General features: G+C 37.4%; 1 protein-coding gene across 2 annotated transcripts in view; it reads right to left on the minus strand.

The window, feature by feature from the left end:
* LOC120540315 (constitutive coactivator of PPAR-gamma-like protein 1) overlaps positions 1 to 20,890 on the minus strand; it is an 88,990-nt gene that overhangs the window by 34,494 nt on the left and 33,606 nt on the right. For both annotated transcript variants that reach the window (XM_039770967.1, XM_039770966.1), the window contains exons 3-11: positions 12,729 to 12,811; positions 12,497 to 12,625; positions 12,316 to 12,403; positions 11,554 to 11,651; positions 9,631 to 9,908; positions 9,226 to 9,310; positions 8,812 to 9,036; positions 8,296 to 8,467; positions 7,874 to 8,123 (exon numbers count right to left, since the gene is read on the minus strand). In XM_039770967.1, coding sequence (XP_039626901.1) covers positions 7,874 to 8,123; positions 8,296 to 8,467; positions 8,812 to 9,036; positions 9,226 to 9,310; positions 9,631 to 9,908; positions 11,554 to 11,651; positions 12,316 to 12,403; positions 12,497 to 12,625; positions 12,729 to 12,811 — 1,408 coding nt within the window. The remainder of the gene's footprint in view (positions 1 to 7,873; positions 8,124 to 8,295; positions 8,468 to 8,811; positions 9,037 to 9,225; positions 9,311 to 9,630; positions 9,909 to 11,553; positions 11,652 to 12,315; positions 12,404 to 12,496; positions 12,626 to 12,728; positions 12,812 to 20,890) is intronic.

The following is a 20,890-nucleotide window of genomic DNA, read 5'->3' on the forward strand; positions in this document are numbered from 1 at the left end:
TGGTTTGAGAGCAACGCGAGTCAGAAGAAAGCAAAGAAGAAGAAGGAGAAGGAGAAGAAGAAGAGGAACGGACGAAGACGGCATTGGTCATCAGAAAGGCATCATGAACATCAATTGCTAAATCAAACGCCTCCCTGGGACATTCATCCTTATCGCTACCTTTTTTTTCGTAAGCTTTTTCTAAAGACTATATATATTCAGACTTTCCTATCAGTACCTATTTTCTATTATTCTTTGTTTCAGTGGTATTATTATTATTCTTGTAATAAATACCATGCTGCTTTTAACTTTCTATGCTTTCTCTTAATGTCTAGAGTGATTGAATTAATAAGTTAGATTTCTTTGAGCACCTAGTGTAGCCAGATTTGTTGCCATTAATTCTGTGCTGCTAGGTTTACAAGGCTGAGAGTGAGGGCGCACCTCAATAGTTAGGAACAATACGAAAAGAAAGTATTTTTGGCTGATAAATGGCCTATAGTCAAGAGTGCTGAGTCTTTGTATGTTTAAATGTACTCTTGTAGACCAAAAGTAATATTTAGGTCTGAGATATCACTAAAACATTGTATGTTGCTCGTGCCGATAATAAGTAAGTCTCTTGAAGTGCTGAATGACAGGCTGTTATTCCTATAGCACTTGTGTGGTTTAAAGTGCTAGGAGTTAATAAGTGTGCGTGTGTCATTCATGGGGCACTGTTGTGGATAGGGTCTGTGTGTATGCGTATAGCTATGTGTGTGTGTGTTCATCTTAAAGTGCAACAGTAGACCAACCCGATAACAAACTTGACGAGAATACTAACCCTTGAGGAAACAGGTAAAAGGGCAAGTAGAGGGAAATACCATGATAATACAGCATCTATACTGGGTGGTGGGGGAATAGGTGCGTGGGCGTTTTAGCATGGGATGCAGCAGTCTTGTCTCACAGATGTAAAAGGTGTAAACTCAGCTCACATAGTGGTATATGATAATGTTATTTCTATGATTCAAAGGTGACTTGTTCCAAGTTCATTTAAAATTGTTACAAATAATGATGCCATATTGCCACAAAACTCTAAAATAAGATCAGCCTAATCATAAAATGCAATTGAATAAATGTCTACCAAAAGTGAATTATTATTATTTTTTCTTTAAGAAACTAGAAGTTGCTACCATCTTCTGAAAAAAAAACAAAACAAAAAGCAAACTGGCAGATGTTATAGAAAATAATTGTACTTGGTTTTGTTTTGATCATGGCTTTTTGCCTTTTTTAATCATTTGTGCAAATGACATGCTGTAAAAAGAGCATTAACTTGGGTGTTGATTGGTATTGCAAGCTTGTAGTTTAAGATGTGCCTGCAGGAGGACAATGGCATTTTAAAAAAATGTAATGCACTGCTTTGATATATTGTGTAATCAGTTTATTTCAGATTTATTAACTTTACTATCACAGTACACTTGCATTCTTATTGCAGTGACCCGGCATGTGGATAGAGAAGGAAAATGTGAATTGAGAAAAAAATTTGAAAAAAAAAAATGTCTTTTTCTTTTAAGGTTTCAATAAAAATTTCAAAAGGAATAGTATATTTAAGAGTTTATACAGTAAAGAAAGAAATAAGCTATAACTACAGTAATCCCTCCTCGATCGCGGGGGTTGAGTTCCAGAACCCCCCGCGATAGATGAAAATCCGCGAAGTAGAAACCATATGTTTGTATGGTTATTTTTATATATTTTAAGCCCTTATAAACTCTCCCACATTGTTAACATTATTAGAGCCCTCTAGACATGAAATAACACCCTTTAGTCAAAAGTTTAAACTGTTCTCCATGACAAGAGAGATGACAGTTCTTTCTCACAGCTAAAAGAATGCAAACATATCTTCCTCTTCAAAGAATGCGTGTCAGGAGCAGAGAATGTCAGAGAGGGAGAGCGCACGACAGAAAAGCAAACAATCAAAAAATCAATACGTGCTTTTGGGCTTTTAAGTATGCCGAAGAGGAGCGTCCATATCTTCTAAGCAAACAGCCTCTGTGCAAACAGCCCCTCTGCTCACACCCCCTCCGTCAGGCAGAGAATGTCAGAGAGGGTGAGAGAGAGAGAAAAGCAAACAATCAAGCACCGGCGGGAAGCATATCTTATATCATTTAGGAGTTTTAGTTATTATGCAATACATGCTCTGATTGGGTAGCCTCTAAGCCATCCGCCAGTAGCGTCCCTTGTATGAAACCAACTGGGCAAACAAACTGAGGAAGCATGTACCATAAATTAAAAGACCCATTGTCCGCAGAAATCCACAAACCAGTGAAAAATCTGTGATATATATTTAGATATGTTTACATTTAAAATCCGCGATAGAGTGAAGCAGCGGAAGTCGAAGCGCGATATAGCGAGGGATTACTGTATTTACATCCTTGACTGCTACATCTCCATTGTTCTGGCCATAAAGAACAACTTGGCTGTTGCACTGGTATTTCATTCTACTCCAAAGCACTCGTCTCACTATCACAGGGTATTTTCAGGCCTGTTCATAACTCGTTTACCCTTCCAATTCTTGTTAAGGATCCTCTCTTGTGAAAATCGTGGTAGAAGGGAGCCCGGTGGGCTCAGCCCTCAAGTTTCTTTCAGTGGTGTTATTTTGCATAGAAGTCCCAAAAACAAATACTGAGTCATGTGTCGCTACCAAGACACTACACTATTTGCCTGCAAGCAGTGCTTGAAGTGGAAGCAAATTGCTGGCATTACTTTGTTTAGTCAGTGTTTTGTTCCTTCACCTAATTTGTTATTACTTTGATGGGGTGAGGGGCGACCCACCTTGGAGGTTGGAGTACGTGTATATGAGTATATGATATCAGTGGCAGATTGAAGCTTCAAGCATTACTGGCACTGGACCACTGAAAGTACTCACAGCAGAGTGGTGCTACAAAATGTCCATGTGCTATTCCTATCCAAACTTTATATGTGAAGCTAAGCAGAAGTATCATATGTGCATCCTGCTGCAAATATAAGTGCCTGACAACAATGTTTTGAGGCATGCGACAATAATAATAATAATAAATAAATGAATAAAAAACACTCTGCCAGCTGCAGTTTGTAAGTTTAAGGAAATTTATGCAAAAGTCTGGTACCAAATGACAATGTGCCCAGCCAATCGGTGATGAACAATATCATCAACCACAGGCTCATCCGTAGTTGTGACTGTGAATTGTATGCTTTGGTATATTTTACAGTACAGCAACACAGTGTATTTGTTACATTGTTATTGGCTTTCACTCTTTTCATTTCAATACACTGTTTATTGTTGTCAATGTCATGGCATAACGAACACTTTCTAGAGCATTATTAATGACAAATAGCAACAAATAAAATGTTTTGGCTACTTTGTTTTTTTTTCTGAAATGTTACTAAATTTCAATCAAGGCATATTTTAGAATTTTTTTCTTTTTTTTTAACTACTAAATATTAATATATTGAAATGTCCTTTCGTAGTGGAAACCTACTGCCTTAGATGAACCATCCTGCCCAATTTCACCTTTTTAACTAAATGGGTGAAGTGTTTTGCTGATGAGCGAGTCAGTCACCTTTGGATTATTTATTGATATACACATACACACACCCAGACACTTTTGTGTTTTTCATAGAAATTGATATGTTTTTTATCAAGATATCATTAAACTGATTTAAAAAGACATTAATAGTGGTTCTAATGGCTATTTCTGATGAAATTACTTATTTTTAACCTATTATTTACATCGGATTGCAAAGCCCTATTTTCAGAATGGATACGTCACATGCTGCTCTCCAATAGATCTACTGAATAAAATCATATGCCAAACCCTTTTCAGAATTAATTCACAATATTAGTTTAAAGGTACTCCATAACAATAGCAAAATCAACATTGGGTAGTAAAAAAATGGTGCACAATGTCTTTAATAAGACTATCAGTCAGTCTTCTGCAGCACATTTATATATCTATTGTGCCCCTATATCCATCCCTTCAACCAGAGGGGACACTCATTTTTACAGCTGAACCTTTGCTATAGAAATACAGGCCCATGCAAAATGAATACTGTATAGCTAAAATTGTTCAAAATGTATTTTAAAACACTGTAGACAGTTTTCTATATATATTTCATATCTAAAGTACCTGTCTAACCCATCCTCTGGAGAAGACACTCATTTCCACAGTTGAAATGCTGTTCTGTTTACAAAATGAACATTGGACAACTAAAATTGAGCTAAATAAATTTAAGAAGACTTCTGAAAGTCAGCTTTTTCTCCACTGTGCCCTGTGGTCCTATCCACTGGTAGGGGCACTTATTTCTCCGGCTGGAGCAGAGCAGTAGAAACGTGTGCCCCCTATCTGCTGCTTACAAAATAAAAACTTGACCGCTGAAATTTTTCAAAATATATTTTTAAAACGTTTTAGAAATTATTTTAAATCACTTTAATGTCTACTCTGGCCTTCTGTCCCACCTCCTGGGGGAAACTTTTTTCCACAGCTGGAGCAGAGCTGTAAAAATACATACTCCCTGCCTTGGTGCTTGCATTATGAATGCTGGAATTATAAAATTGCCCAAAAAGTATTTAAAACAATTTAAAGAAGTCTTCTATATCACTTTCATGTCTACAGTGCCACTCAGTTCCATCCATTCAATGAGACACTTATTTCCTCGGCTAGACCTTTGCTGTAGAAATGAGTACCCACAATCTTCTGCTTTCAAAATGAACACTGGACAGGTAATGATTGAAAAAGTCTATGACTTATTGCAGCTAATATGGAAAACACACTAGCTCCTAAATCAAGTGTGACCTAAGAATGATCTGTGTGGAAATAGGCTATTCTATATACATATCTTCTGCAGTGAAGACCCATTATTGGTTGCCCCACATTTACTGGGCATTTTCTATTTTTCTACATTCAGATCAAAGAGTATAGCTATGTATCACCATATGGAACAGCTGGCTGCAAGCTCCAAAAACACTGACATTAAAGGGAGAGCAAAGCACATTGCACAGCAAATGGAGAGGTTGCCTTCAGTGGCATGTAGTCACTTTCTTCATGAGTAGTTCTGGGAAATCTCTGTGTTACACTTCAGAAGAATTCTTTGATTTTGCCTCAAGCTGTAGCAGCTATTAATAGGAGTGTTTTCATAATCAAGGGCATATCAGACCATTAAGGAATGGAAAGTTGCAGGAGTTTCTGCAGCACACTAGGCCAGAATCACTTGGCTCGGCATAACAATGTGGTTCCCCAGGATAACACACATATCTCAGATAGACTGGAAACTATAAAGCAGGGAAAGTCAATGAGTTATACCAATGCAAGCATCAGCTTTCAGAATATCCAACTCAAAGCCAAAAGTCTCACCAATTTTGGAGATGGCCTTCAACTGCAGGTTGAGAAAACAGTGGAGGTTACAGTTAAGGAATTGGAAACCTGGTCTGAAAATACAGCGTGAGCCAAAATGAAGTACCACATTTCTCAAGGTCATTGTGTGAGGTAGATGCAGCCAAGTAGGTTGGGGTGGGGGTTCTTTGATAAGTGATCTCTTGTAGTTTTCAGTCAGCAACATGCCTTGGTCCCGTTGTGCACCGTACTTTTGTGGTTGAAGCATTCTTCAAAAACACAGAATCCATCATCACTACACAACGTGCCTTCTGAACGCACTTCAGCATTGCTTCTAATGGCGACATCCCAAATCAGAAAACAATTCTTCAGTGGGTGCCTAAATTTAGACAGACGGGTACAACACTGAATGGAAAATCTCCAGGTGTTCCTCAGACTGTATGAACGCCTGAAAACATCCAACCTGTTAGGGCATTAATTTTGCAGTCTCCTAGAGGTTAGCACGCAAATATTCCTCTGCCTTAGGCATTTCCAACTTGTCTTTGAGGAGGATTTTGCGTGAGAACCTTAATTTCCATCCATACAAAATGGTGATAGTGCAGGAACTCACTCAGAGAGAAAGGGAGAGCCATAGAGAGTTGTGTGCGAACATTCTGCAAACTGTTTATCGAGATGCCATCATCATGTGCAGCAACAAGGCACATTTCCATTTGAATGGTTGCGTAAATAAGCAAAACTTTTGCTACAGGGCTGAAATCAACCCTCGTCAACTTAATTAATAAGAGACTGCTGCACAGTGAGTGTGTTACAGTTTGGTGCGCCATTGCAAAATTTGGCATTGTATGCCCTTATAGGATGGGGGTGCAACAGTCACCATCACTTCAAAATATTACATTGAAATGCTAGACAACTTTGTGTGGCTCTAACTGGAAAAAATGGATGTGGTGAATGCCTGGTTTCAACAGGATGGAGAAATAGCTCATACAGATCCACGCAAGTTTTGCGGGATATGTTTTTGGGGAAGCTTATCTCCCTGAGTGGCAGTGTCGGGTGGCCTTCATGTTCACATAATTTTGTTCCGTGTGATTTCTTTTTGTGGGGCTATCCCAAGTCAAAAGGTATACACACACAACCTCAAATCCTTGAAGACCTCAAGGATGGTATTCGCCACAAAGTCACCGCTATTCTCCTTGAAAAATGGCCGAACGACTCATGCAAGTCGTCTCGAACAGTGTATCGCTAATGATGGCCAGCACACTTGAAGACATCATTTTTAAAACACAGTGAAAAAACTATCTACTTTGTATACCCTTTCTTGTGTCATAATGAAATTTATTTTATCTTGTAGCTCTTTTGTAGAATGAACATTTGAAATGTGGTACGTCTTTTTGGCTCACGCTGTATGAGCGGTAATACAAAGCAAGACAGCTCACATAGGTCATTTGTTGTTTCTCAATATTCTATCATGATTCATGGCCAGATGATTTAACCACTTTTGGAGAAACTGGGACTGGCCCTTTTTAATTAACTGGTATCAAGGAGTCTTCTTGAAGAATGTATGCGATGTCTTGGCTAAACAAATGGAATGAAGATTGCTAAAAATCCGATTAAAGGCAAATTCTCAGACAAGTCTTAGAACAATCTTTGGGAAGACTTTCCATGCAATATTGTCAGCTTTCCACAATATTCTACATCTTGCTGAGATCATGCTTGTTGAGCCTATTTCAGCAGCTCAGTGTGAACATGGCTTTATAGCCCAGAGCAGAATAAAAGTGCAAAACTCAATGTCTCCGTCATGGAGGATTTAGTCACAATCAACACGGAACGCCCATCACCTTAGCAGTTTTATCCCAAGCCCTTGTGCCAAATGCTGGATCATTTGAAAAATGAGTAAAAGAAGACCAAACTACACAGACCCTCTGACACTAACAGTCTGATGGTCAGTCACATAGACTCAGAGCTTGAATAAAATGTGTTTCTTAATGATTGTACATAGTTTGAAAGTTATGACATTCAGTTCTCCAAATAATCTAGACTGACACAAAAGCATGAGGGAAGGATGCACTGGATAGGAGAAGGAAAAGAATTAGACACACATACAGTACATGTAGGTTAGAAAAGTCAGAGGCTGAAAGATTAATATTTTACATATTTTATTACTTGGCACCTAAATCAAAGCTATTGACTCTTATTTTTTTTTCTTTCAGGAACCACTGGCTCCTCGAGGTGAATTTTTATCTGAAGCGCTGTTCTGCATTCTTCCAGATATCCTACAACACAGACATCTTCAATATATTTGTCTAAAATTTTACTAGGAAATCTATCATTTCAGTCTGTAACTCAGTTATTACATTTTTATGCGAGGTCACATGATTTTTTCCACTTGAACTTAAAATGCCAAGACATCACAGGCCTAAGAAAATAATTGCATTTTTATGCAAGTTTAAAAATTCAAACGGTGAAAATCATGCAGCTGTCATGCAAACTCATCAACCAATGGATTTTTTAGTGACACAGTTTCTTGTAGTTAGATGCAGACAGAATTATATTACCTCAAGACACAGCACAGCACCATCAGATGGGTGGGAACATTGGCTGGGTTCAACATAGCTGGGGTGTCCGATCTCATGCAGGCCAGAAAAGCCCTCATTCTGCGGTTTTTATCCTCCACTGCCTTACCCAACCAAAGTTTCTTTAGGTTGGGACAGGTCCATTCCCGGAAAGCTAGGGCCTCTACCAGCTCAGGTGTGTGGGGTGATTTGCCTTTATATGCTGCCCATTCTTTGATGATCACTGGGAGGTCTTTAAAAAAAGAAGCAGAAAAGACCACAGTAATGATGAGAGTGGCATAAAAGTGGCATTCCTCAATAAAATAAAAAAAATAATTATGTGCCCTTCATTTAATACACTGGTTAACAAAAATTATTTTTCAAAAAATGTACTCTGGAATATACATCTCTGTCCTGTGTCTTACATTCAGGAAGCTTGTTGCGTCTCAATGCCATTCTCTCTGCTTTTTTCCGAGCCTCTGCAAGGCTGAAGAGAACTCCATACACATATTGGCGGATAGGACGGTAGAGTTGAGAAGCTGAAGGCAGGTCTTTATTTGCTTCATCTTCTATTGTGACTGGTATCTTTATCTCGCCCTGAAACAAAATCCCAGTATTAAAAAGTGGAATCCCAGCAATATTGCCTGCTAAGCCTGACAGGTACAATGTTATTTACAAATGAGGCAGTAGGCTGTAATCAATTCTTTTATACACTATGCTCTCTGCTATTCTTCTACATTGGCTAATACAAATTTGTTTATAACCCTATGATTACACCCTGTTATTTATACCCTGGTATGTTTATACTGTGGTGAGAATTCCTTTGATTTCACCAAGTCAACACCATCTCATGATGAATCCAAGTCAACACCAATTATGGTTCATCTATAAACTTTAACCAAGAATTATATCTCCCTAATTCCTGAGAAGACTGGACATACCTTAGTGAGGATGTGGTAAATGTACGGATACATGAGCCCTTTCTTGTGTCTGTGTTCTGCCACACGCAGGACCTCTGGGGCCACAGCAGGTAGTGGAGGAGTTGTGATATCCATGTGGTTCCTTGTGGACATTGATAGAAGAGATGGGATGGGTGAATTGTTGGAGTGACCCCCTCTGCCTTCCACAAGCTGGCCTCCTGAAGAGGAAACAGAGCAGCCATCTGCCTGAAATAGTAAGGAGTGAAAAAGAGGCAAGAAATAAAATGCCAGCATGTTACAAAAGAAAGTCTCCAATTCATAACACTCCCTCAAGATAAACTATTACTGCCAACTAAGAGAATCACAGAAACCATCTGCACACACAGAAAATCAAGGGAGTTGTCAAGTTTTGCTTCAGATAGCTTTTAATATTACCCTAGTTTGGTCAATTGAGTCTCCGCCAGATAAGCTTTCTGAAGGAATTCCTTGCTTATCCCATGATGGTTTGCATCCAACATGACTAAGAAAAGAAAAAAAAAACAGAAGAAGAGAAAAAGGTTTTAGGTTTTATACAGGTTATGATGTGTATACTTCTTCCTACTGCATATACTACCTAAGACCAATGAGTGGATTCAGCACAAATTCTAAATGTTATTAAAATATCTTAATTATACACTTTAACATAGGCAGACAGACAGTCTGTAAGTGTGTATTACATATGATAATGCTGTTCAAAGGTTGGCCTTTTTTCTTAAAGCAGGCACCAACAATGAAAGGGCCTTACAAATTACCGTCCTACCTAAGCAGACTGAAGAAAAACCTACTACATTCTTCACTCACTTGGCTGAAACCCCACCATTTTCCTCATTCTCTGATGAAGAGGATGTTGAAGATGCATTGAAGTAGGTGGGGTCCACGTGGTTAGGACTGGCACCTTGGGCAGGGTTGATAGGTGAGGAACGCTCATAGAGTGGAGTGTGTTTTCCTTCAGAAGGAATGTTGCTGAAGTGGTTCTGTTCTGGCAAACTTTTTCTGATCCCATTATCCAGGTTTAGGTTGGAGTCGGCCAGACTAGTTGGGTAGACATTTGGACTGGAAGAAGTTCCTTGACTGGATATCTGCAGGGCACAGAGAAAAGCAATGTACACTTTCTCATGCTGCAGGCTAAACAGACTAAATGTAGTGCAGCTCAGAACCAAGGCAGTGAGATGCAGCAGACAGTTTTTCATGCTGTTTTCTCCATGTCTGCTCAGAGATTAGCCACTTCTACCTAATCACGTGTGAATTCCAAATATGATGGATGCTGGGGGTGAGGTGCCTTCTATCAGTAATGCTATAATATTTAATACATGTTTCAAGTATATGGCTTTGAGTAAAATTAATCTGTAGATATTATTGAATTACATGGCAATGAGGGCAGTGTATGACAAAATTAGGAACTTAACCTAGTCTTGTTCAATGATGGATACTCATGGTGGAAAGAAAAATGTGTGCAAAAATAAAAAGCACCTTGACAAGAGTTCATGGCAATAAATTCGTGGAGAAAAAATGCCTGTGCTGACAACATGTGGAACTGGTACACTGCTTTGTTAGTTTTATTTACTTTATTTTTAGATAAAAGCAATAAAAGTTAAATGAAAATGTTGCAAAAACATAAAATAAAATAAAAATCACAAAATGCAAAAAGAAACACTAAACAGGTAAACTATACAGTGGTTTATTGTGCTAAATCTTGCACAATTCCCTTGTAACAAGTATGAAAATGGAACCCTGTCTGTATGTTAATATTTACTGCAAGCAAAGATAAAGTTAGACACATCTTGATTTGGATATAGGAATGGGCTGTATGACCAAATGTTTTTAAGATTTTGACAATTTTGGTAGACACCGAGATAACATACTATTATAAACTTTACAGACTGAATGTATTTTTGTATGCCTAATTGTGCACACAGGAGAAAAACTATTTAAAAGAGCTGTTAACACTAGTAATCAAATTGATTCAATAGCCGGTATTCACTGCTGACCACAAACATGGGGAAAGAGGATAGGAAAAAGCTGTGTCTTTACCATTTGAAATCTGCAGTTTTACTATATATACAATGACAAACCAGCATAATCCAGTGCAGAATCACGGGAAACTGAAGCCAGCATAAATTCACCAATCAGACTGAACTGCACATCACAATAGGTAATATTCTTAAAGGGGTAGGCTCCTTATTTCACACTGTTCACATACAACATCACACACAATGTCATCACCTTTAAGTACATAAATGACATAAAATAACCTCTTTTTTGAACAGATTTGCATTTTGATACGATGCGTTTTATTTTCAGATATGTTTGCAATCATGTTAGAATAATTTCACCCTGTACACTCCTATTTGAAAATCTTTATCTCTGGAAGTATTAAGCAGGTGTTCAAAACTAGTGGGCATACCATCACAAGGAATAAAACTTAAAAGTTAATAACATTTGCAGGGAAATGTTATCAATATTTTTGTAGGGCTCTACTAAAATCCTGCATTCATCCCCAAAGTGACTGTCGGCGATGAAAAGAACAATCCACTAGCAGCATGCATTTGTTACTGCATGCCTTTGCCTACATACTTATTAGTGTGCTATCCTTACATAATGTAGATTACTACTGTCACAAGAATCATTTAACAAAAAAGAGGAAATTTAACTAATGCATTAAAACTACAAAATATCAAATGACAATACAGCCTTAGTAGCTTCTGCAACACTACTCACACTTACCCCTAAAGTGGCTGAATGGTGGCTCTGCGGAATGTTTAGCATTGGGGCTGATGTGTACTGCTGGGTGGGGCCTGGCACTCCAAATTGATTTGGTCTAACTGTTCAAAGAAAAAGAAAGCACAGCAAGAAAGGTTACTTTTTGAGAAGTACCACCTCACACTCAAATGTATAGCCAGACGAAGTCACTATGTAACTGTCAAACTCGTAACACCAATTATCCAAGCCATAAAAAGCACAGTTATGTTCTATATTTAATCACATCACTACAGTGTCATCACAGAGTTCTATGTCTGTTCCAGTTCGTACTAGAGTGATTATGACAAACACTCAAAGACAGAATAAGATTTAAGCAATGGTATGTTTTAAAATAGAAAGGATAAGGACCATCAACAAACAAGCAGTCATTTCTACGCATTTACTTTAATATACAAAAGTCAATTATAAACATAATGCTATGAGCACAAAGCCTACAAGAAACTAAAGACTATACAATGATATACCAATTCTTAAATCAATACAACATAATTTGATGCTATGCAATAAAAATGCTGTATGACCCTTGACACTAAACACATGGCTCTTATAACTGAAGAAAGAGACCCCCAAACATGTACTATCACCTATTACGCCTGACAAAGATCTTCACAATGGAGGTTACTCAAATTATAGAGTCCCCAAAATGTTACAAGATGGAACAAGGTGATAGGTACACTGCTCAAATTGTAAAAAGCTTGTTTACTTTTCTATCAGTTTACTACTTACCTATATAGGGATACTGCAGAGGTTTGCTGGCTGCCGAGTAGTACTCCACAGCTTTCTTAAAACGCCCAACCTTGTCATCTGTTCTTGACTAAAACCAAACAGGATTATGTGTTAAATGAAACACAACATCATTCAGAGCATTCTTTAACTGTCTTTTTCAGGCACAAAGGAGAACACTCACCTGTGAATGCTTGAAAATATCCTTAGCAATAGATTCCAGATCACTAACATCTTGAATGTTACGGACGTAGTCAGAAACAGCTTTGATAACTACATCACATGGTGGCAAAACAAGCTGGTGTGCACGAACCTTTTTAAAAAAGAGGAAAAAAAAAAATCAGGAAAAATAAGTAATTCAACACTACATGCTAAACTGAAGAAACCTGAAATCCATCAAAAATCAAAATGGTTACCTTTAAGGATGCTAAGGGATGTTCTGGGCCAAGTAAACTCCAATGAAAGGCAGCCAAGTCTTCATCGGGCAGAATGTGGTTACCTAAATGAACAGAATATGGTAGACTATGGAAATTGTTAAGATTTAAAGAGTTTTTAGTATTTTTGATTCATTTAATTTCAACATTGACAATGACTAAGCAATCTACTTTTGCAAACAAAATTAGGGCTGTAACTAATGATTATTTTGGTAGTCGACTAATCGTTCAATTTATTTTTTGATTAGTCACAATTATTTCATGCCTGACTATTTTGATGCCTGCGACCTGTGGTTGCACATCCTGTTCTGGGCTCCAGTGCTCGTCTTACCTCATCTGCTCACGTCTGTCAACCTGTGAATGTCACCCTGATATGTCTACATTAACACAATTAAAATTAATAATAACCAAATTTAAAAAAACTGTGAAACATATGAATTTGAAAATAATCAGATGGTTTTATATTAGTGTGACCATCACAATAAAAAAGAAATACATTAAACAATACAAACTAAAGTGCATGTAGTCTTTAAACAAAAAAGTGCACTTAACCTAACCAGAAAATACATCGTTAAAACTGAAACAGAGCAACAGAGACACAAGGCAAGTGCCAACTATCCACATAGCACCAGGTGAGATCTTAAAAAACCTGCCCCAAAAGAGAAAAAAGATCCGCAAATACCAAAAAAAAAAAAAAAAAGTTGTTATTATATATGTCAGGGGGGTTAATGTCAGGATGAGAGTTTGCTTATATTTGTGAAATACTTAAGGGTAAGTCTAGTATTTTTCAAGATGAACTTATTTCTTCATCATCATGGTATTGTACATATTAATTTGCCACATAGAATTATGTTCAAATGAAACTCTTTTCATCTATATATATATAAAATTGTTTTCACGTTTGAAAATGAAATTACGTATGACCACGCAAAACTGAAATTACGTATGACCATAGAACATATTAAAATACAGGAACTAATCACTTCGTTTGTGGATGCCACTTTTATATCTTTTTTACGAATTATTATTTGTGTGAGAGTTATTTTACTGATATTGAAAAGAAGTAAACACAAACACGCCGATCTATCCCATAGAAGTGCGCCCTCACGTCGTCCTTTCCTAGCCCTCCTCTCTGGACTCCAGTGTTGAGTGTTCTGACAGAGAACTTTTATTTATTCATCCACGTGACTGTTGCGGAAACTGCCACATTATAACTTTTTTTTAATTGGCAGTACTTGACAGTAGAAGAGAGGAGGAAAACAGCTTTGCGTCTTTCTACTTTTTAACTGCGCTGAGCTGTATACAATGTGAAAACGAGGGATTACCGTATTTTCCCCTTTTCCTGTGTAGTTTGCGTCCTTCATTTAACCCTAATAGTGACAAATAACAACCAGCACAGCAGACACCCGGGATGATGAAAGCAGCAACGACTTCAGTGTCAGACCAGCTAATTAGTAAATTAAATAAACAGAACACCTGGAAAAGCCGAATGAAAATTAGGATGAAAATATTTTTAAACACTTTAAAAAAACCTACACATTCTCCATATAACGGCTTATTACATTTTAATAAAAGTCTACCAAACCTAGTTTGAAATTTCTAAATTGACTCCCAAACACAGAAACTGGGAAATAACGAGTGACTTAATTAGGCTAAGAGTCCAATGAAACGGAAGTTGGTAGGAACAAAAACCTGCAGCCACAGTGGGTCCACAGGATTGAGTCTGGGAACCACTGCTTTACACAATACAGAAGGTGTGGGCAACTATTTTGGGGAGCAGGGGTTTACATGACAGCCCTCAACAAGCTGGTTGTCTAAACTGCTACATTGCGGAAAACATATTATATATTTTTTCTCACCATAATAAAATTAATACACACCATATATTCACAGATTCTGCTTGATTTATTGAACCATGGAACACATGTATACTATAGCATACTTTCTAACACAATCTACAATTCCCGATTGTGTAAAACAAAAAAAAACAAAATAAGAAATACACTTTACTGGATTAATCACTGAAAAGGTATTTTACTGTTTCTGTACCTTTGACAACTTAGTGGGAAAAATGAACACTAGAATCCCTAAATCCTGCGAAAATATTTGGAATGCCGGGACACCATAACTTTACTTGCACCTCTTCATCACAGAGTTAACTGGGCACAGATATTGCCTTTGTTTTACAAATGTGTCCATTGGCCGTAGGCAGACAGCCTGCTATCCTATCTCCCACTGACAGCTGAAGTCTATTTATCCGAGGGTGAGGTGTCTGGAATTGTATAGGAAAATAATATAGTTATTTGAAATACATACATTTCATGTGTGTTCCATGTCTACAACGATCTGTGTAAATGTAGGATGACATTTCCTGTGAGGCAAGAAATGTTGAACATACAACTAAAACAAATATTTTTCAAATGTTATCATAATAACGACAAAATGTTGATGTGAAGACTGAATTCCATATATCAAATAAACACCTTCACAAAGGTATAATACAAGTTCTTGCGTTTATTCAAGAACAAAACCGAAGAAACTGTTCAATTTACATGTTGCTGTCAATGTGTGAAAACTGAAGCCCAACTGTCAACTGATACAACGTAAAGACATTTGCATGCATGGGTGTAATTGCGTCTTTCACAGTGGGCATGTGGCTGTTTCCCAAGAATCTGCTTTGCTGGTGCAAGGGTAAGAACTGCTGCACCGTAATCAAGACATTGCTGGTTTGATCCCGGGTCTTTCCTGCATTTAGCTCTTTGAGTGGCGAGCTGCTATTATTGTTATTATATAATAAAAACATACATTTCATTTGAGTCTCTAACAAATCAACAAAACAAGTGTGCGTTTACTCAAGAATAAAACTGAATAAAAAACGGGAAAAAAAAGTCATGCAAACACTTCTTTCTTTATACTATGTCTTTATTTAATGACTAACAGTGTCTGATTGGGGGAGTGTGAACATGACTGAGAATATAAAACTAAAAAAAAAAAAAAAGCTAACTTCTACAATTACCATAAGACAGGCTGTTAACACTATAATCCCTGAAACCTATGAAAAAACTCGTAATGCCAGGCCACCTTAAATTCCGTCGCACCTCTCAATCAGCGATTTTTGTTTTGCAAATGGGTTAAATCAGCACAAGCAGCCTGTTATCTCATCCCCCACTGCCAAAGCTCAACTCGGTATGAGGTGCTTGGAGATGTATAGGGTAAATAATATACCTGTACAATGATTTGGGTAAATGTAGGATGACAGGAAATGTTGAACACATAAATAAAACAGAAACTTTTTTCATATTATGGTATTAATAACAAAATTTTGACATGAAGTGTATAATGTGAGAAGACTGTAGTCTAAATATCAAATAAACACTTTCACAAAAGGTACAAGTATAACAAATCAAGTGTGCTTGTATTCAAGAATATAACCGAAGAAAAAGAAATTGTCGCTGACACGACTGCTTGGGTGGTGCAATGGTAAGAACGTCTGACTCATAATCAAGACATCGCAGGTTCGATTTCGGATGCTTCCTAGATTTACTGTTTTGAGTAGTGAGCTGCTCTTACTGTTATTATTATAGAATAAAAACATACATTTGATTTGAGTCTGTAACAGCATTTTTTTTTTTAATTCAGTTTTACTCTCACAGTCACATTCATGCTCATCCCGATCTGACAATGCTGTTTTCAAATAAAGACATGCTATAACACAGGTGAACTCAGATGAGGGTTCTACATAAGAGAAAGAGAACAGAAGACCACCCCGCAAGAAACGTCCACTCACACATAAGAACAATGCAGCTGCACCAGGTGAAAAGGCAAAAGATGGCACTGTTTGGATGTAGCAACAGGTTGGATGCCATGCTGCTAGTGAATCTGCCACACACATGAAACAGTAGGGTTTACAGAGCTTGCCGAGGTATCATGCAATGTTCTGTTTGAAATTATGTTTCTTGATGGTCTGTATGTGGAAAAACATGTATATGTCAGTTACATAAACTCCACATCCAATGTTGTTTACCTATATTTATTTACTTATCTTCCTACAGCGTAAAGTTACAAGTAGACTGCAAAGCTTCCTGTGTTTGTTTGACATAGGCATGCTGACAAAGTACATGTAAAATGCCAGTCCTTATTCAGGAAAAGATCAGTTACGAAAAGTGCAACAGCAGCTTCCAACTGCAGCTATAGACATTTCAGTATGTAAGCAACTCTCCACACCAGTGTTTAGATCTGGCATTGAAAAGACTGACTGCATTCTCTGTACCACTGCTCACGTACTAAAGTTTCAGCATTGCATTTTCAGGTCTAAACACTAATGTGGAGAGTACCTCTGTGAGATCAAAGAAGAAAGAACATAGCGAGAGAAGTGCAAGCTTTGTAACCAGTCTATAATGCAAAGGATCAACATTACATTCCTGGAGGGAAGTCCCATCCAATGTTAGCTATTACAGTTCTGGGGGCGTCACTCTGGCCTCGAAAAGCATTATGGGACACTGAAAAAGGGTAAATAAAAGTTCTCCTAAACCAGGCAAATTATCAGTAAATCATTCAACAAATAAGGGCAAACGTGAACACAGCAAATTTGCTGCAAATAACGCTTTGGCAAAATTCGCAGATCAACACTAGTCGCATGCCATAGGAATAATTGTAAAAAATATCTTTTGACATCTGCTCAAACAGTGCCAATGTGCATTGATGACTGTTTCAAAACATATAATACAAAGTACATATACTAAATCTGCATCAGCACAGCAGTGGATAACAGACTGATTACGTAGATATTTTGGCATTTACTTGTTTCACCAGCCGTCTAGAGTTTTTCTTTTGTTTTTTCTGTCCTCCCTGCCATCGGACTTTACTATTATTCTATGTTGATGAGTGTTGTCTTATTTTAATTCTTACTTTGTCTTTTATTTCTCTTTTCTTCATCATGTAAAGCACTTTGAGCTACATTAATTGTATGAAAATGTGCTAAATAAATAAATGTTGTTGTTGATACACATAGCATTTTTTTGTTGTTGAAAACAAAATTCTATGCTTTTAAACATAAACTAAAGAGTTTAAGCATTAACTTAGCAATGTCATTTAAAAAGAGGACAAAACTACAATATAATATACGGTCTTTAAAGTGACCTGCTGCAGCTTTCTGTATTACCAGGGTAAAGCAACACAGAGATACAAAAAATTTACATCTGCAAATCTTAACACTTTCTTAACCTTGACATGAGCCTTTGAACTTTATTTTTAAGTAATATTAAGAAATTAAGCATTTTTCTGAAATGTAAGACTCAAGACCTGAATGGACTGATAAAAAATTACATGAGGTTGGGTATCTTGCAGGCAAGTGCCCCATGTGCCATTAATGACAAATTAAAAATTAAATATCAGCTGTGTTATGCAAATAGTTGAATTTTGGGGGGGGATGGGGTGGCGGGGGCAATTTTCTATACACATCTGCTAGGCCGTACCTACTTCTCATATGTGTGTTAATTTGCATTGTTAGACTTCAGATCCAACTTTAGATAAATCCCTTTAATTAAGAAAAGGCCCAAAATCTAAGCAAAAACTCAATTCTTTTCTAATGCAGGGTATCTGCCAGAAAACCTACAGATCAGCCCTGAAAACGTCTGAAATATGATCTATACACAATCAAATGAAGGTAAGAATCTGCTTAAATGAAATTTGCTTAACACTAGAATTACCAAAGCTCATGTAAACCCCTGCTCCCCACTGCTGTGGCAGTGGGAGGATGGTACAGTAGGCTGTTTGCTGCTTGGGCTTATTGACAAATTAACAAGACAAAAGACGCTGACAGAGAAGTGTAAGTGTAATTTAAGATGGGCCGGATTTACGAGTTTTTTCGTAAGCTTTGGTAATTCTAGTGTTAAAAACTCCACACTCACTGCCAGGTGCAATTTACTGTGTCTAACAACCAGTCTGATCTACTAAATCTCCAAAGGTGTCTAGTCAACTAAATCTATTACATTACATTAAAATACATGGAAGTCACTCACCTCTCAGAAAGAACATTTTTTTTACTCTCTGTGCTCCATTGTTAAATGCTTCTTCTATCTACTGTAGTAAGATGAAAACAGAAAAAGTAGACTGCTTGCCCAAATGTCTTCTAAGATAATCAATTGTGCTTTCTAGGTCAGCATAAACTAAAACTAGAACCTTTCCTATAATGTTCCATTCTTTTAAAGGAACACACCACTAAATGAAAATGAAGGATATCTGGGCATGAAAGAGGTCTGCATTATTTATCTCATAAAACCAGCAAAATGTCAGCTACTTATAAGCTGATTGTGTTTTATGTGGAGAGAGGGAAAAAAAAAAAAAAAAACTTGGACGCTCTAATGGAAGGATACATTTAGGCCGCACAAGAGGTATTAATTTAATTAAAAAACACACATATCTGCCACTTATTACAACTGTAACTCTAAAGGTAGAAAAATCTGCTGCTGCAAAAAATAGCATGTTTGGAGAAATGCAATTCTTAAGTAAGAGCATGGTTAAACAACATTACATCCTCAACATCAAAGAATTGTGAATAACATCTTGTTGGCACCAGCTTCATTCCTGAATATCTCTGGTTCTAAATGTTCAGAATCTTTCCATTGTTCTGGCTATTGAGTGGAATCTATCATAATGATGCTTCCAAGTTACACCCCCAGTTGTGAAATGCTGGGGGTTAAATTTCATTAAATTTCAATTAGATGGAACAACACTCTCATAAAGCCCTGCTACACCCCAAAAACTGAAACTCTGTAATGTACTATTTTTTTGTGCACCAGCACCATGGAATACCCCTTTTCCAGGTTCCAGCTCAACGTTTTAATTGGTCATTCATTTTTACAATGCAGCATCACTTTATGATTCACTGCTTAATATTTAGCTGTTCAGTTCATTTCCTCATACTGTACTCTTCACTGAAGACAACAGCAAGCAGTCTACAAATCTAAAAAACACAAGAGATGACCAGAAAAACACATATGTATACAGTATCTGCTACGGCTGTCAGAACAAACATCAATATATGAATATAATTCAGCAATATGAAATAAATGATTTAAAGGCAAACCCTGATATTTGACTATAAAAGAACAGTTTTTACTTTTTGTTTTCCTCATACTAATTTCAGCATCATGTTCAGTGATAAGTGTTTTTGTAGTTTTTAAATTGTTAGTTTTTATATTCATTTATAAAACAAATAGATTTTCCTAGAGCACTGTTCTGCTCTTTGGTTAATGAGTGTATTAGCAACAGATTTTAAATATGTCTCCAGTGCCCTAAAAATATTGTTTTGCTCCTGATCCTGTTCCATTTCACTCTTGCACCAGAGATCCCTAATTTGTTGCTTTAACACCATTAAACATTCATTCATTCATTAATTTTCCAACCCGCTGAATCCGATCATAGCAAGCAAAAGCTGGTTTCCTTTCTCATTTAACCAAATAGGAAGTAACTGCCATATTTCTTATTTTCCTTGTGGTGAGCAGCTGGGGGCAGTACCCAGCCGGGACGCCTGGAAGGACCGGGAGAGGGACTATGCCTCCTCCGGACCACGATAGGGCAGCTGCCCTGGTTGGCACGGCCGGGTGGACTGACTTAAAAGGGGCCGCCTCCCTCCATTCAGTAGCTGGAGTTGGGTGGAAGAGGACAGAGCTTAGAGGAGAGGATCGGAGGTGGTAAAAAGCTTGGACATTGAGAAGCCCGGACTGTGGGTGTGTGGTGCAGGGGCATTGGGTTGTGCATGGTAACTGTAAATTTGTAAATATGTATAATAAACCGTGTGTGGTGTTTGAACCATCAGTGTCTGCCTGTCTGTGTCGAGGCTGGTCTCCACACCTTTTATTATTATAACACATTTTAAAATTCTCCATTTTACTGAGAATTTTCAATGTTAGGAAAGCTACCTCAATCAATGCACATCTCTTGGCTGCTGGCTAAAACAAAGGTAAAATAACAAAATAGGTCGGGCTAAAATGATTCAGATACTGGTATCGGATTTTGGCCTGATGCAGTGTTCATGTACTTGTACTCGACCTTATAAAAATGTACCAATGCCTATAACCACAAATACCAAGAAGATTGTGTGCTTATGTGAATGTTAAAGGGGGAAAAAGAAAAAAAAAAAG

The sequence above is a fragment of the Polypterus senegalus genome, chromosome 12, assembly GCF_016835505.1.
Source record: "Polypterus senegalus isolate Bchr_013 chromosome 12, ASM1683550v1, whole genome shotgun sequence".
In the NCBI taxonomy this organism is placed as follows: Eukaryota; Metazoa; Chordata; class Cladistia; order Polypteriformes; family Polypteridae; genus Polypterus; species Polypterus senegalus.